At 32.9% G+C, this 14,995-nt stretch overlaps 1 protein-coding gene across 1 annotated transcript in view; it reads left to right on the top strand.

Moving 5' to 3' along the window:
* Window positions 1-14,995, top strand: part of LOC128641196 (uncharacterized) — a 287,350-nt gene that overhangs the window by 205,319 nt on the left and 67,036 nt on the right. Inside the window, exon 24 of the mRNA XM_053693763.1 lies at window positions 4,436-4,633. Within this exon, the coding sequence (XP_053549738.1) occupies window positions 4,436-4,633 (198 nt within the window). The remainder of the gene's footprint in view (window positions 1-4,435; window positions 4,634-14,995) is intronic.

Raw genomic sequence — 14,995 nt, 5'->3', positions numbered from 1 at the left:
GTATATATATATATTTATGTATGTGTGTATATATATTTATGTGTGTGTGTATATATATTTATGTGTGTGTGTATATATATATATTTATGTATGTGTGTATATATATTTATGTGTGTGTGTATATATATTTATGTGTGTGTGTATATATATTTATGTGTGTGTGTGTGTATATATATTTATGTGTGTGTGTATATATATTTATGTGTGTGTGTATATATATTTATGTGTGTGTGTATATATATTTATGTATATATATAATATCTATGTGAACATATAAACACATAAATATAAATGTATATAAGCATATACACATCTATTTATAGGGAACCCCACACTCGCCACTTTTAACCCATAAAAACTGCCTATTGCAGTAGTTTTTATGGAAAAAAGCTACATTTTTTTTCCATAAAAAAAACTAAAAGACCCTTTACTTTGGGGCATTTGGCACTTTTAGGAAAGTAACCAGAGATCTGATCTCTGGTTACTTTTCTGAGAGCTAATTGCTACCGGGAGCTTGCGGTAGCAATAAGCAACCACTTGTAATGGCTGGTTATTTATCGCACGCCCGTAAACGGGGCGAATTTGCCCATTTATGGGCGTGCAATAAATCAGTGCTCTACTTGTAATCTATCCATAAATGTGCAGACAGCTCTGCAAACTGATTGGAATAAGCCCTATCACTTGTAGGAATATGTAGATAAATATGTAGTGGGCAGCCATACGGCTATATTACGAGTTTTGTCGGTAAAAACTTGCGTTGCTAACAAGCCTTTTTTTTCCAGCGCTCACTTTAAACAACGCTGGAATTACAAGTTTTCTGAATGGCTGCGTTAGCCTCAGAAAAGTGAGCGTTGAGCAAATTTAGCTCCACTTCTACCTGCAATACCAGCGTTGCTTACGGTAGCGGTAAGCTGGCTAAAACATGCTCGTGCAAGATTTCCCCATAGGAAACAATGGGGCTGAGCTGGGTGAAAAAAAACCTAACACCTGCAAAAGTGTTCAGCTCCTAACGCAGCCCCATTGTTTCCTATGGGAAAATACTTTCTAAATCTACACCTAACACCCTAACATGAACCCGGAGTCTAAACACCCCTAATCTTACACTTATTAACCCCTAATCTGCCGCTCCCGACATCCTCGCCACCTGCATTATATTATTAACCCCTAACCTGCCGCTCCAGACACGGCCGCCACCTACATTATACCTATGAACCCCTAATCTGCTGCCCCTAATATCGCCGACACCTACATTATATTTATTAACCCCTAATCTGCCACCCCCAACATCGCCGCCACCTACCAACAATTATTAACCCCAAATCTGCTGACCGGACATCGCCGCTGCTATAATAAATGTATTAGCCCCTAAACCTAACACCCCCCTAACTTAAATCTATTTTTAATAAATCTAAATAAAATTACTATAATTAAATAAATTATTCCTATTTAAAACTAAATACTTACCTATAAAATAAACCCTAATATAGCTACAATATAACTAATAGTATTTTAACTAGGCACAATAGTTATTAAATAGTTATTAACTGTTTAATAACTACCTAGCTAAAATAAATACAAATATACCTGTAAAATAAACCCTAACCTAAGTTACAATTACACCTAACACTACTCTATAATTAAATTAATTACCTAAACTACCTACAATTAAATACAATTAAATTAAATAAACTAAATTACGGAAAAAAACAAACACTAAATTACAGAAAATAAAAAAGAAATTACAATATTTTAAACTAATTACACCTAATCTAATCCCCCTAATAAAATAAAAAAGCCCCCCAAAATAATAAAATTCCCTACCCTACACTAAATTACAAATAGCCCTTAAAAGGGCCTTTTGTGGGGCATTGCCCCAAAGTAATCAGCTCTTTTACCAGCCCTTAAAAGGGCTTTTTGCGGGGCATTGCTCCAAAGTAATCAGCTCTTTTACCTATAAAAAAAAGAAATACAATACCCCCCAACATTATAACCCACCACCCACATACCCCTACTCTAAAACCCACCCGATCCCCCCTTAATAAAACCTAACACATACATTTAATATAGTAGCGTCGACGGTCGGCAGATTAGGGGTTAATAATTGTAGTTAGGTGGCGGCAACGTTGAGGGCAGCAGATTAGGGGTTAATAAATATAATGTAGGTGTCGGCGATGTTAGGGGCAGCAGATTAGGGGTTCATAGGTATAATGTAGGTGGTGGCGATGTCCGGTTGGCAGATTAGGGGTTAAAATGTTTTATTATAGTGTTTGCGATGTGGGGGGGGGCTCGGTTTAGGGGTTAATAGGTAGTTTATGGGTGTTACTCACTTCTTCCAAGACTTGTAATACCACCGTTAGCAAAATCTCATTAAAAAGATAGGATACGCAATTGACGTAAGGGGATTTGCGGTATGGAAAAGTCGCGGAAGAAAAGTGAGCGGTGCACCTGTACCTGCCAAACTTGTAATACCAGCGGGCGTAAAAAGCAGCTTAGGACCCCTTAACGCTGCTTTTTATGGCTAACGCCAAACTCGTAATCTAGCCGATAGTTTGCACCATGTACTGAGGCTGAATATTCCTTTTTATTTTTATTGCAGTAATATGTGCAATGCTTAATCAACAAAAAAACAGACATAACAATTCTATAACACCGGCTATAGATGAGGGCTTACAAAATAGAAGTAAGGGAAAAAGGCAAAAACACAAGGAGAAATTCCCCACAATTACCTGTGTGATACAATCATATGCAATAAAGTAGAAAAAAAAACGTATACGTAATTTTTCATATGCATATCTAAAACGTTTGCACTAATAAGTGAAGGCAATTGCGATTTGTGCTAGAATGATTACCGCGACTTCAGAGCTATGGTTAGCTATAGAACAAAACTAAAAATGTGCTCAAAATACATAAAAAATACATTACAAAGTATAATTACACTCATAATAACACAATCTAATAAAAATTATGTTAAAAAAAATATTGCACACAAAAGTTATAAGGGCTCAAAAATATGAGATCTCAGGTGTTATACAAAAAAAGGCAGACAAAGGGCTTTAACATAGAGATACATACATACAGTACATGTCTAAATAAGTATATGTATATATATATTTATATGTATTTAAAGACATAATTACACATATAAACACATAAATACAAATATACACATATATATGTATATATATATATATATATATATATATATATATATATATATATATATATATATATATATATATATATATATATATATATATATATATATACATTGGAGCCCTTTACAGTTAAGTAGATGAAACATGTAAAAGCATATTTATGCAATATTAATTTTTAATAAAGTTTTTAACTATGTAGTTACTGTAAATATTTGACATTCCAATATTCTGCACATAGCAGAATATGTTTTATGTATTTATAAATAGATATTCCTATAGATATGTATATATATATATATATATATATATATATATATATATATATATATATATACAGTATATAATCATGTAAACATATAGGTATGAATATATATTGTACCAAAAAAATCATATTTATGTAGAAATATTTATTACAGAATAAATGGAACATATTCTTCTATGTGAAGAACATCGGAATGTGAAATATTCATATTTTTATGTCAGGTTAGCGCACTTGAGAATATACAATCGGGTTTGTGCGTGAGCAGGGTGTTTTTTCCCCTTTTTTTGCTCCATTGACTTTAATGGGGGAATACGCTCGTCGGGTTAGCGTGCGAGTGTAAACAGTTTACTTTCAACTCATAATAAGTGCACAACCCGACGAGCACAAAAAGCTTTCTTCTAGCGCAATTAACACTTCAGTGGGAGCGTTAATTAGAACTCCACTTGTAATTTAAGATTATTATGGGAGGAGCTAGATGAATTATTGACGTGAGAGAGGAAGGTTGGATTGTTCGGGGGGGGGGGGTTGTTTTTCCCTATCAGTACGGTGAGTACTAACGATAATAAGGTCCAATAAACTAGATATGATTGGACAGAGGATTTCAGAATTAGGGTAGCATCAAATTATTTACTTAAATAACCATTAAATATTCAGCTATGATTCTGATTAAGCCTCCTAAGGTTTGTGCAGAATTAGTAATTCAAATATACTTGATTAGATGTTTTTTTCCTCTGTCTGAGCGGTATAAGTTTTAGATGTAGATTTGTTTATGAAATGACAAGCAGTTATGACTTTATAAACAGAGGTAATATGGATTTTTTAAGACAATTTGTAATATCTTGATTCCTGAGGCTGAATATTCCTGAAATAGATCATCAGATGCTATTGGCCGGTTGTGAACAGCTGCTTTGGACAACAAGTGAGATATTAGAAGGCAGATTATGTTTTAGTAAAAGGAAATAAATTTATGTTACTGCTGGAAACTCTGTGACCGATTTATACTTTTTCTGTATCTCAGTGTTGTGCACCACAGAGATGAGTGAAATGATTGCAAATAATATAGAGCTGAAATGGAAACCGTCTGGTACAATAGACGTGAGAAACGGAGACTTTGTGGAATTTAATTGTCGACCTGGATATGAAATATCTGATTATAAATTGCTCAGAGTTAAGTGCAACCTAGGGGTGATGCAATATCCTAAATGCCTGAAGCCAGGTAAGTGCCACAAGTGGTCGTAACTTATCTTTGTTTTTTTAAAGGGACAGGAAAACCAAACTTAAACTGTCATTATTCAGATACAGCAGCAGTTTTATGAGACTCTCAAATTTACTTCTAATATCAAATTGTGCCCTGTCTATTGTATGCACACTTTCTGAGGCACCAGCTACTACTGGGCATGTGCAAGAGATCACAGTGTGTACGTATATTAGCCTGTGATTGGCTGATGGCTGTCAAATGATACAGTTATATGCACACTTTCTGAGGCACCAGCTACTACTGGGAATGTGCAAGAGATTACTGTGTGTATACTAGTCTGTGATTGGCTGATAGCTGTCACATGATACAGTTATATGCACACTGTCTGAGGCACCAGCTCCTATTGGGCATGTGCAATAGATCACAGTGTGTACGTTTACTAGTCTGTGATTGCTAAAGGCTGTCACATGATACAGTTATATGCACACTTTCTGAGGCATGTGCAATAAATCACAATTTGTTTGTGTACTAGTCTGTGATTGACTGATGGCTGTCACATGATACAGTTATATGCACACTTTCTGAGGCACCAGCTACTATTGGGTATGTGCAAGAGATCACAGTGTGAACATATGAATCTGTGATTGGCTATTGGCTGGCACATGATACAGTTGATAACTGGCACATGATGGTTATCTGCACACTTTCTCAGGCACCAGCTCCTACTGAGCATGTGCGTATACTAGTCTGTGATTGGCTGATAGCTTTCACATGATACAAGGGCCAGCAAATGGGGGGGGGGGGATTTGTCAAAATTAACGTACTGTCTGGTCTACTAACTTACAGTCACAGAGTGTAAAATGTAAAATAATATAAGCAGATCTAATACACTTATTTTGGGCCTGTCCTAAAATCCAAACGTTTTTCAATAGGATTTCTTTTTGGCTAACCAAGGTTCTTGAATTTACTTTTATGATGCAGAAAAGATATGTTTTACTATTATTTCATAGAGAGGATACTGAGGAAAATAAATGTTTTATTAATGCAGTCATTTTATTAGTTAGACATTTAATTATTAAAGCCTGGACAAATCCAAAAGAATCAAGCATTACTAAACTCAAAAAAACACTAAAGAAACAAGCAATATTAAAGTAAAAAAACACTAAAGAAACAAGCAATATTAAAGTAAAAAAACACTAAAGAAACAAACAATGTTAAAGTAAAAAAAACAACACTAAAGAAACAAGCAATAATAAAGTAAGAAAACGCTAAAGAAACAAGCAATAATAAAGTAAAAAAACACTAAAGAAACAAACAATGTTAAAGTAAAAAAAAACAACACTAAGGAAACAAGCAATAATAAAGTAAGAAAACGCTAAAGAAACAAGCAATAATAAAGTAAAAAAACACTAAAGAAACAAGCAATAATAAAGTAAAAAACACTAAAGAAACAAGCAATAATAAAGTAAGAAAACGCTAAAGAAACAAGCAATATTAAAGTAAAAAAACACTAAAGAAACAAACAATGTTAAAGTAAAAAAAAAAACACTAAAGAAACAAGCAATAATAAAGTAAGAAAACGCTAAAGAAACAAGCAATAATAAAGTAAAAAAACACTAAAGAAACAAGCAATAATAAAGTAAAAAACACTAAAGAAACAAGCAATAATAAAGTAAGAAAACGCTAAAGAAACAAGCAATATTAAAGTAAAAAAACACTAAAGAAACAAACAATGTTAAAGTAAAAAAAAACAACACTAAAGAAACAAGCAATAATAAAGTAAGAAAACGCTAAAGAAACAAGCAATAATAAAGTAAAAAAACACTAAAGAAACAAGCAATAATAAAGTAAAAAACACTAAAGAAACAAGCAATAATAAAGTAAAAAAACACTAAAGAAACAAGCAATAATAAAGTAAAAAACACAAAAGAAACAAGCAATAATAAAGTAAAAAAACACTAAAGAAACAAGCAATAATAAAGTAAAAAACACTAAAGAAACAAGCAATATAAAAGTAGAAAACACTAGACAAACAAGCAATATTAAAGTAAAAAAAAACACTAAAGAAACAAGCAATATTAAAGTTAAAAAAAACACTAAAGAAACAAGCAATATTAAAGTAAAAAAACACTAAAAAAACAAGCAATAATAAAGTTAAAAAAAAAACACTACAGAAACAAGCAATAATAAAGTTAAAAAAAACACTAAAGAAACAAGCAATATTAAAGTAAAAAAACACTAAAAAAACAAGCAATATTAAAGTAAAGAAAACACTAAAAAACAACCAATAATAAAGTTAAAAAAAACTAAAGAAACAAGCAATGTTAAAGTAAAAAAAACACTAAAGAAACAAGCAATGTTAAAGTAAAACACCCACTAAAGAAACAAGCAATAATAAAGTAAAACAACACTATAGAAACAAGCAATCAGTAAAAAAAAAACACTAAAGAAACAAATAATGTTAAAGTAAAAAACCAACTAAAGAAACAAGCAATATTAAAGTAAAAAAAAAACACTAAAGAAACAAGCAATATTAAAGTAAAAAAAAAACACTAAAGAAACAAGCAATATTAAAGTAAAAAAAAACACTAAAGAAACAAGCAATATTAAAGTAAAAAAACACTAAAGAAAGAAGCAATATTAAAGTAAAAAAAAAAAACACTAAAGAAACAAGCAATATTAAAGTAAAAAAAAACACTAAAGAAACAAGCAATATTAAAGTTAAAAAAAAACACTAAAGAAACAAGCAATATTAAAGTAAAAAAAAAACACTAAAGAAACAAGCAATATTAAAGTAAAAAAAAAACACTAAAGAAACAAGCAATATTAAAGTAAAAAAAAAAACACTAAAGAAACAAGCAATATTAAAGTAAAAAACAAACACTAAAGAAACAAGCAATATTAAAGTAAAAAAAAAAACACTAAAGAAACAAGCAATAATAAAGTAAAAAAACACTAAAGAAACAAGCAATAATAAAGTAAAAAACACAAAAGAAACAAGCAATAATTTAAGTAAAAAAAAAAAACACTAAAGAAGCAAGCAATAATAAAGTAAAAAACACTAAAGAAACAAGCAATAATAAAGTAAAAAAAACACTAAAGAAACAAGCAATAATAAAGTAAACAAAACACTAAAGAAACAAGCAATAATAAAAGTAAAGAAAAAAACCCAAAAAACAAGCAATAATTGAGCAGTTTGCGATTACAATCGGCTAGATTATGAGTCTTGCGTTAGGGTTAAAAAGCAGCATAGGGGGTCCCAACGATGCTTTTTAACGACCGCTGGTATTACAGGTGTAATGCTCACTTTTTTCCGCGACTTGAACATACCGCAAATCCACTTAGGTCAATCGCGTATACCATATTTTCAATGGGACTTGCATAACGCCGTTATTACGAGTCTTGGAAAAAGTGAGCGGTAGACCCTCTCCTGTCAAGACTCGTACCGCATTTAAAAGTCAGTAGTTAAGAGTTTTATGAGCTAACGCCGTAACATAGTGAATGTCAATTTTGATGCTAAAGTGCCCGGTTTTTAAAAATTCGATTAAAAACAGGGGTATTTTAATTCATCAAAATTTATGTAAGAAAAAAAACTTACCTTTTAATCTTCACAGCAGCTCCAGCTTCCTCCGCCCGTCGCAAAGCCTCTTCCTGGGTCTAAGGAATCCGGCTTCCTCTAATCACAGCGTTGAATCAGACACTGATTCCCCCGGGGGGGGAAGCCGTGATTGGAAGATGACCTATCCATCATTTCTGCATCAGAAATGGCTTGCAACGACCGGAGGAAGCTGGAGCTGCTGTGAAGATTAAAAGGTAAGTTTTTTTTCTCAACAGGAGTGAAATGTAAATTTTGATGAATTAAAATACCCCTCTTTTTAATCAAATTTTTAAAAACCGGGCACTTTAGCATCAAAATTGACATTCACTTTAACTAAAGTGCTAAAAGTACACTAACACCCATAAACTACCTATTAACCCCTAAACCGAGCCCCCTCCCCACATCGCAAACACTTAAATATAATTTTTAACCCCTAATCTGCCGACCGGACATCGCTGCCACTTAAATAAATATATTAACCCCTAAACCGCCACACTCCCGCCTCACAAACATTAGTTAAATTTTATTAACCCCTAATCTGCCGTCCCTAACATCGCCGACACCTACCTACATTTATTAACCCCTAATCTGCCGCCCCCAACGTCGCCACCACTATATTAAATGTATTAACCCCTAAACCTAAATCTAACCCTAACACCCCCCTAACTTAAATATAATTTAAAATAATCTAAATAAAATAACTTTAATTAACTAAATTATTCCTTTTTAAAACTAAATACTTTCCTATAAAATAAACCCTAAGCTAGCAACAATATAACTAATAGTTACATTGTAGCTAGCTTAGGGTATATTTTTATTTTACAGGCAACTTTGTATTTATTTTAACTAGGTACAATAGTTATTAAATAGTTATTAACTATTTAATAGCTACCTAGCTAAAATAAATACAAATTTATCTGTAAAATAAAAATAAACCTAAGTTACAATTACACCTAACACTACACTATAATTAAATTAATTCCCTAAATTAACTACAATTAAATACAATTAAATACAATTATCTAAATTACGGGGAAAAAACACTAAATTACAGAAAATAACAAAATAATTTCAATTTTTTTAAACTAATTACACCTAATCTAATCCCCCTAATAAAATAAAAAAGCCCCCCAAAATAATAGAAATCCCTACCCTATACTAAATAACAAATAGCCCTTAAAAGGGCTTTTTGCGGGGCATTGCCCGAAAGTAATCAGCTCTTTTACCTGTTAAAAAAATACAATACAACATTGAAACCCACCACCCACACACCCAACCTTACTCTAAAACCCACCCAATCCCCCCTTAAAAAAACCTAACACTAATCCCTTGAAGATCACCCTACCTTGAGACGTCTTCACCCAACCGGGCAGAAGTGGTCCTCGAGACGGCCAGAAGTCTTCATCCTCTCCGGGCAGAAGAGGTCCTCCAGATGGGCAGAAGTCCTCATCCGGACGGCATCTTCTATCTTCATCCATCCAGAGTGGAGCGGGTCCATCTTCAAGACATCCGACGCGGAGCATCCTCTTCCTTCCGATGACTAACACTAAATGACGGTACCTTTAAGTGACGTCATCCAAGATGGCGTCCCTTCAATTCCGATTGGCTGATAGAATTCTATCAGTCAATCGGAATTAAGGTAGAAAAAATCTTATTGGCTGATGCAATCAGCCAATAGGATTGAGTTCGCATTCTATTGGCTGATTGGAACAGCCAATAGAATGCAAGCTCAATCCTATTGGCTGATTGGATCAGCCAATAGGATTTTTTCTACCTTAATTCCGATTGGCTGATAGAATTCTATCAGCCAATCGGAATTGAAGGGATGCCATCTTGGATACTGTCATTGAGTGTTAGTCGTCGGAAGGAAGAGGATGCTCCACGTCGGATGTCTTGAAGATGGACCCACTCCGCTCCGGATGGATGAAGATAGAAGATGCCGTCTGGGTGAAAAATTCTGCCCGTCTGGAGGACCTCTTCTGCTCGGATAGGATGAAGACATCTGGCCGTCTGGAGGACCACTTCTGCCCGGTTGGGTATAGACGTCTCAAGATAGGGTGATCTTCAAGGGATTAGTGTTAGGTTTTTTTAAGGGGGGATTGGGTGGGTTTTAGAGTAGGGTTGGGTGTGTAGGTGGTGGGTTTTAATGTTGGGGGGTATTGTATTTTTTTTACAGGTAAAAGAGCTGATTACTTTGGGGCAATGCCCCGCAAAAAGCCCTTTTAAGGGCTATTTGTAATTTAGTATAGGGTAGGGATTTTTATTATTTTGGGGGGCTTTTTTATTTTATTAGGGGGATTAGATTAGGTGTAATTAGTTTTAAAAAATTGTAATTATTTTATTATTTTCTGTAATTTAGTGTTTTTTTCCCGTAATTTAGATAATTGTATTTAATTGTATTTAATTGTAGTTAGTTTAGGGAATTAATTGAACTATAGTGTAGTGTTAGGTGTAATTGTAACTTAGGTTTATTTTTATTTTACAGGTAAATTTGTATTTATTTTAGCTAGGTAGCTATTAAATAGTTAATAACTATTTAATAACTATTGTACCTAGTTAAAATAAATACAAAGTTGCCTGTAAAATAAAAATAAACCCTAAGCTAGCTACAATGTAACTATTAGTTATATTGTAGCTAGTTTAGGGTTTATTTTATAGGTAAGTATTTAGTTTTAAATAGGAATAATTTAGTTAATTAAAGTTATTTTATTTAGATTATTTAAAATTATATTTAAGTTAGGGGGGGTGTTAGGGTTAGACTTAGGTTTAGGGGTTAATATATTTATTATAGTGGCGGCGACGTTGGCAGTGGCAGATTAGGGGTTAATAAGTGTAGTTAGGTGGCGGCGACATTGGGGGCGGAAGAGTAGGCGTTAATAAATAAAATGTAGGGTTTGGCAATGTTGGGGGCAGCAGATTAGGGGTTCATAAGTATAATGTAGGTGGAGGCGTTGTCCACAGCGGCAGATTAGGGGTTAATAATATAAAGCAGGTGTCTGCGATGTCGGGGACAGCAGATTAGGGGTTAATAAGTGTAAGATTAGGGGTGTTTAGACTCAGGGTTCATGTTAGGGTGTTAGGTGTAGACAGAAATTTTCTTTCCCCATAGGAATCAATGGGGCTGCGTTAGGAGCTGAACGCTGCTTTTTTGCAGGTGCTATGTTTTTTTTTCAGCCGAATCTGCCCCATTGATTCCTATGGGAAAATCGTGCACGAGCACGTTTAGCCAGCTCACCGCTACCGTAAGCAGCGCTGGTATTGAGGTGAGATGTGGAGCTAAATTTTGCTCTTCGCTCACTTTTCTGCTGCTAACGCTGGGTTTGTAAAAACCCGTAATACCAGCGTTGTCTGTAGGTGAAGTATTTATGATTAAACAACTAAAAATCTATGCGCTGGTGGTAGATAATACTTCACATAAAAATCAGATACCCCAAGTCATCTGAATAAATAGTTTTAGTAGCAGTTATGATTGTCTTATATGTGTGCGCCTGTGTGCAAACACTGGCTTAATATCTACCAAATGACAATGGTCTTAGTAGTATTTGTATTTCTATGTCTATGTTTATATAAAGAAATGTATAGAAAAAAACGTTTTTTAGTTTTTAAAGAATTTTCATAGAATAATATCTTAAAATTAGTAAGTTCTAATTCAAAAATAAAAATAAAAAATAATAATAAAAAAATATACAAAGATTATTGGTTAAAAATAATATTCTTTTATTAGAATCAATATAAAACAGTCAGTTGAAATTGCTTAATCTTAAAGTGGTTATGTGAGAAAGTTGGTACCAACCAATTGTATTGAGGTGTAGCTAAAATTAGTATATGATATATGTGTGTAAAATTAGTATATGATATATGTGTGTAAAATTAGTATATGATATATGTGTGTAAAATTAGTATATGATATATGTGTGTAAAATTAGTATATGATATATGTGTGTAAAATTAGTATATGATATATGTGTGTAAAATTAGCAAGTCCAGTTTATACCTTGGTAGGTATTTAAAAATACTTTTTGTAAAAGATTTGGCTTTTCGCTCATAAAATGCACCAAAGGTAGAAAATAAGGTATAATTGGTAGAAATACAGTTGGAATGATAGAACCTACACACAACATCATTCACACCAATCTACATCAGGAACAAATAGACACTCTCTATATACAGACAGTACCGATACCTACGGCCAAAACCATGAAGTACAAAATCATTTTACTAATGAAAAAAGAGACATACAACAACCATCAACCTCAGGGGACAATGCCCATCATTTTTTAGTGAGAGGCCCGCTAGTAAACAAAAACCTAAATTTAGACCAAAGAGAACAAAGACAAGGTCAAAGAAAAAGAAATCTCTCAGGAGAAGAGGGAGGCGTGGAAGGGGTCTATGTAAAACCCACAGACAAAAGAAAAAGATAAATAACAGTAATAATAACAGAAAAAATGGCATTTATAATTTGAGCAATTACATTTTAAAAGATGAAGAAAAAACTATTCTATCTAAAGGACTCTCATTTGCACCTACCAAAAAAATGAACAAGTTCAACACCTATATAGATGCCCATAAATGTGTTAGATCTTTGACTCTCAAAATATATTTTACAAAAACAGCACTAGAAAGAGAAGTAATACAGTAAGGCGAGTCTCTCAATCATCAAAAAGATTGTAATGGTTTTATTCATTCAGGTCTAAAAAACAAATCTTCATTTTATCCAAAACACGAAAAGGGACCAATAATAGAGACCTTTGAAAAACTTGTACTAAATGACATAAAAAATATATCTGACAAAAAAATAAAAAAAGTTAAATTTAATTTATCAAGAAAACAGGAATTGTTTATTAAAGAACTGGAAAAAAAAACATGAAATAATTTTTAAAAACGCAGACAAGGGGGGCGGTATTGTTATTTTAGAAAAAACACACTACAAAAAGATTTGTGAGGATCTTCTTAATGATACAAACACATATAAAAAAGTAGAATTAACCCCACCACGTTTTTCACCTGGGAATTAAAAACATTACTGACAAAGAATAAACTACTAGGGGTCATTAAGGAAAGAGAATTTGACTTTTTACTTAACAAAACACCAAGGATCCCAGTCTTTTATATATTACCAAAAATACATAAATCTTTAACTAACCCCCCAGGTAGGCCGATAATATCAGGCATAGAATCCGTCACAGCGAACCTTTCCCAATACATTGATAGGTATCTCCAAAATTATGTAGTAAAATTAGATTCCTATCTAAAAGACTCCACAGAAGTCCTAAAACTCCTAGAAAATATAACTTGGGAAGAAAATATGTGGCTAATAAGTTGTGACGTCACATCATTGTACACGATCATTGATCATACCCAAGGAATAGAGGCAGTTAAACAATTTCTTAATGATGACAATAATATGAAACAAGAACAGAAAGATTTTATTCTGGAGAGTATTGATTTTATTTTAAAACACAACTATTTTCTATTTGAAGACTTTTTTTACACTCAAATTTGTGGAACTGCAATGGGGACTAGGTTTGCACCCAGCTATGCGGATCTTTTTATGGGAATTTGGGAAAAACAATCCCTTGACACTCGCAAGCTGGGTGCAAACCTAGTCCTATATAAAAGATATATAGACGATGTAATAATTATTTGGAGAGGGACCCCTGAGAATTTTGAAATAATTTTTAACGAAATGAATAATAACAATTATAATATACGCTTCACCAAAGAAATAAGCAACACAAATTTGAACTTCCTAGATTTAGAAATCTATATTGAAAACAATACTATCAATACAAGAACCTACTTTAAACCGGTAGATAGTAACAATTTTATCCATTCAAGTAGCTGCCATCATCAAGCCTGGAAGAACAATATACCGAAAGGACAAATGCTGAGGGTAATGAAAAATTGTAACAGACCTGAGGATTATGATAACCAATCGAAAGTACTTAAGGCAAAGTTTATAGAAAGAGGCTACAGGGAAGAATTTGTAGAGAATATTAGACAAGGAGTAGGAAAAATGGAAAGAAATACCATATTAAACAAAAATAATAAAAAATTTAGTGACAACACTCACTTAGAACATAATAAACTAAATATCCCATTCATAAGTGATTTCAATGCAAACTATAAAATAACAGAAAAAATACTAAGAAACATTGGCACATACTACATCAAGATGAAATCATTGGCCCCCTTATCACTAAAAAACCAAGGTTCATATACAGAAAAGCTAATAATTTAAAAAACATACTTGCCCCAACCCAAATTAAACAGCATAAAAAAATAGACAAAGATTTTACAGGACAGGACCTAAAAGGTTTTTTCCCATGTTTTATATGCAAATCTTGCAGACACTCCAAGAAAAGTAAAACAGTCACATCACATATTAATAAAAGGGAATTTAAAATCCAAGAATGTATAAGATGCACAGATAAAAATATTGTCTACATGATTCAGTGTAAATGTGGAATGCAATACGTAGGCGAATCAGAACGCCCCCTACGTGAAAGAATACGAGAGCATATTTTATCCATCGAAAATATGGACGAGGATAGAAATAAGGACCTACCCATCCCTAAGCATTTTAAAGCCTGTAATAATGGTAATCTAAAAATTTTTAACTATATGGGCATAGCCAAATTACAAAAACAAAAGAGAGGGGGAGATAATCAAAAAAGATTATTGCAGCTAGAAAGCAAATGGATTTACAATTTAGACACTGTTCACCCACAAGGTCTGAATTTAGAAATTGAACTGAGAAGTTTTTTCACATAGATCATAAC

Source organism: Bombina bombina, chromosome 10 (genome assembly GCF_027579735.1).
Source record: "Bombina bombina isolate aBomBom1 chromosome 10, aBomBom1.pri, whole genome shotgun sequence".
Lineage (NCBI taxonomy): Eukaryota > Metazoa > Chordata > Amphibia > Anura > Bombinatoridae > Bombina > Bombina bombina.
This window is presented reverse-complemented; position numbering and strand designations above follow the sequence as displayed.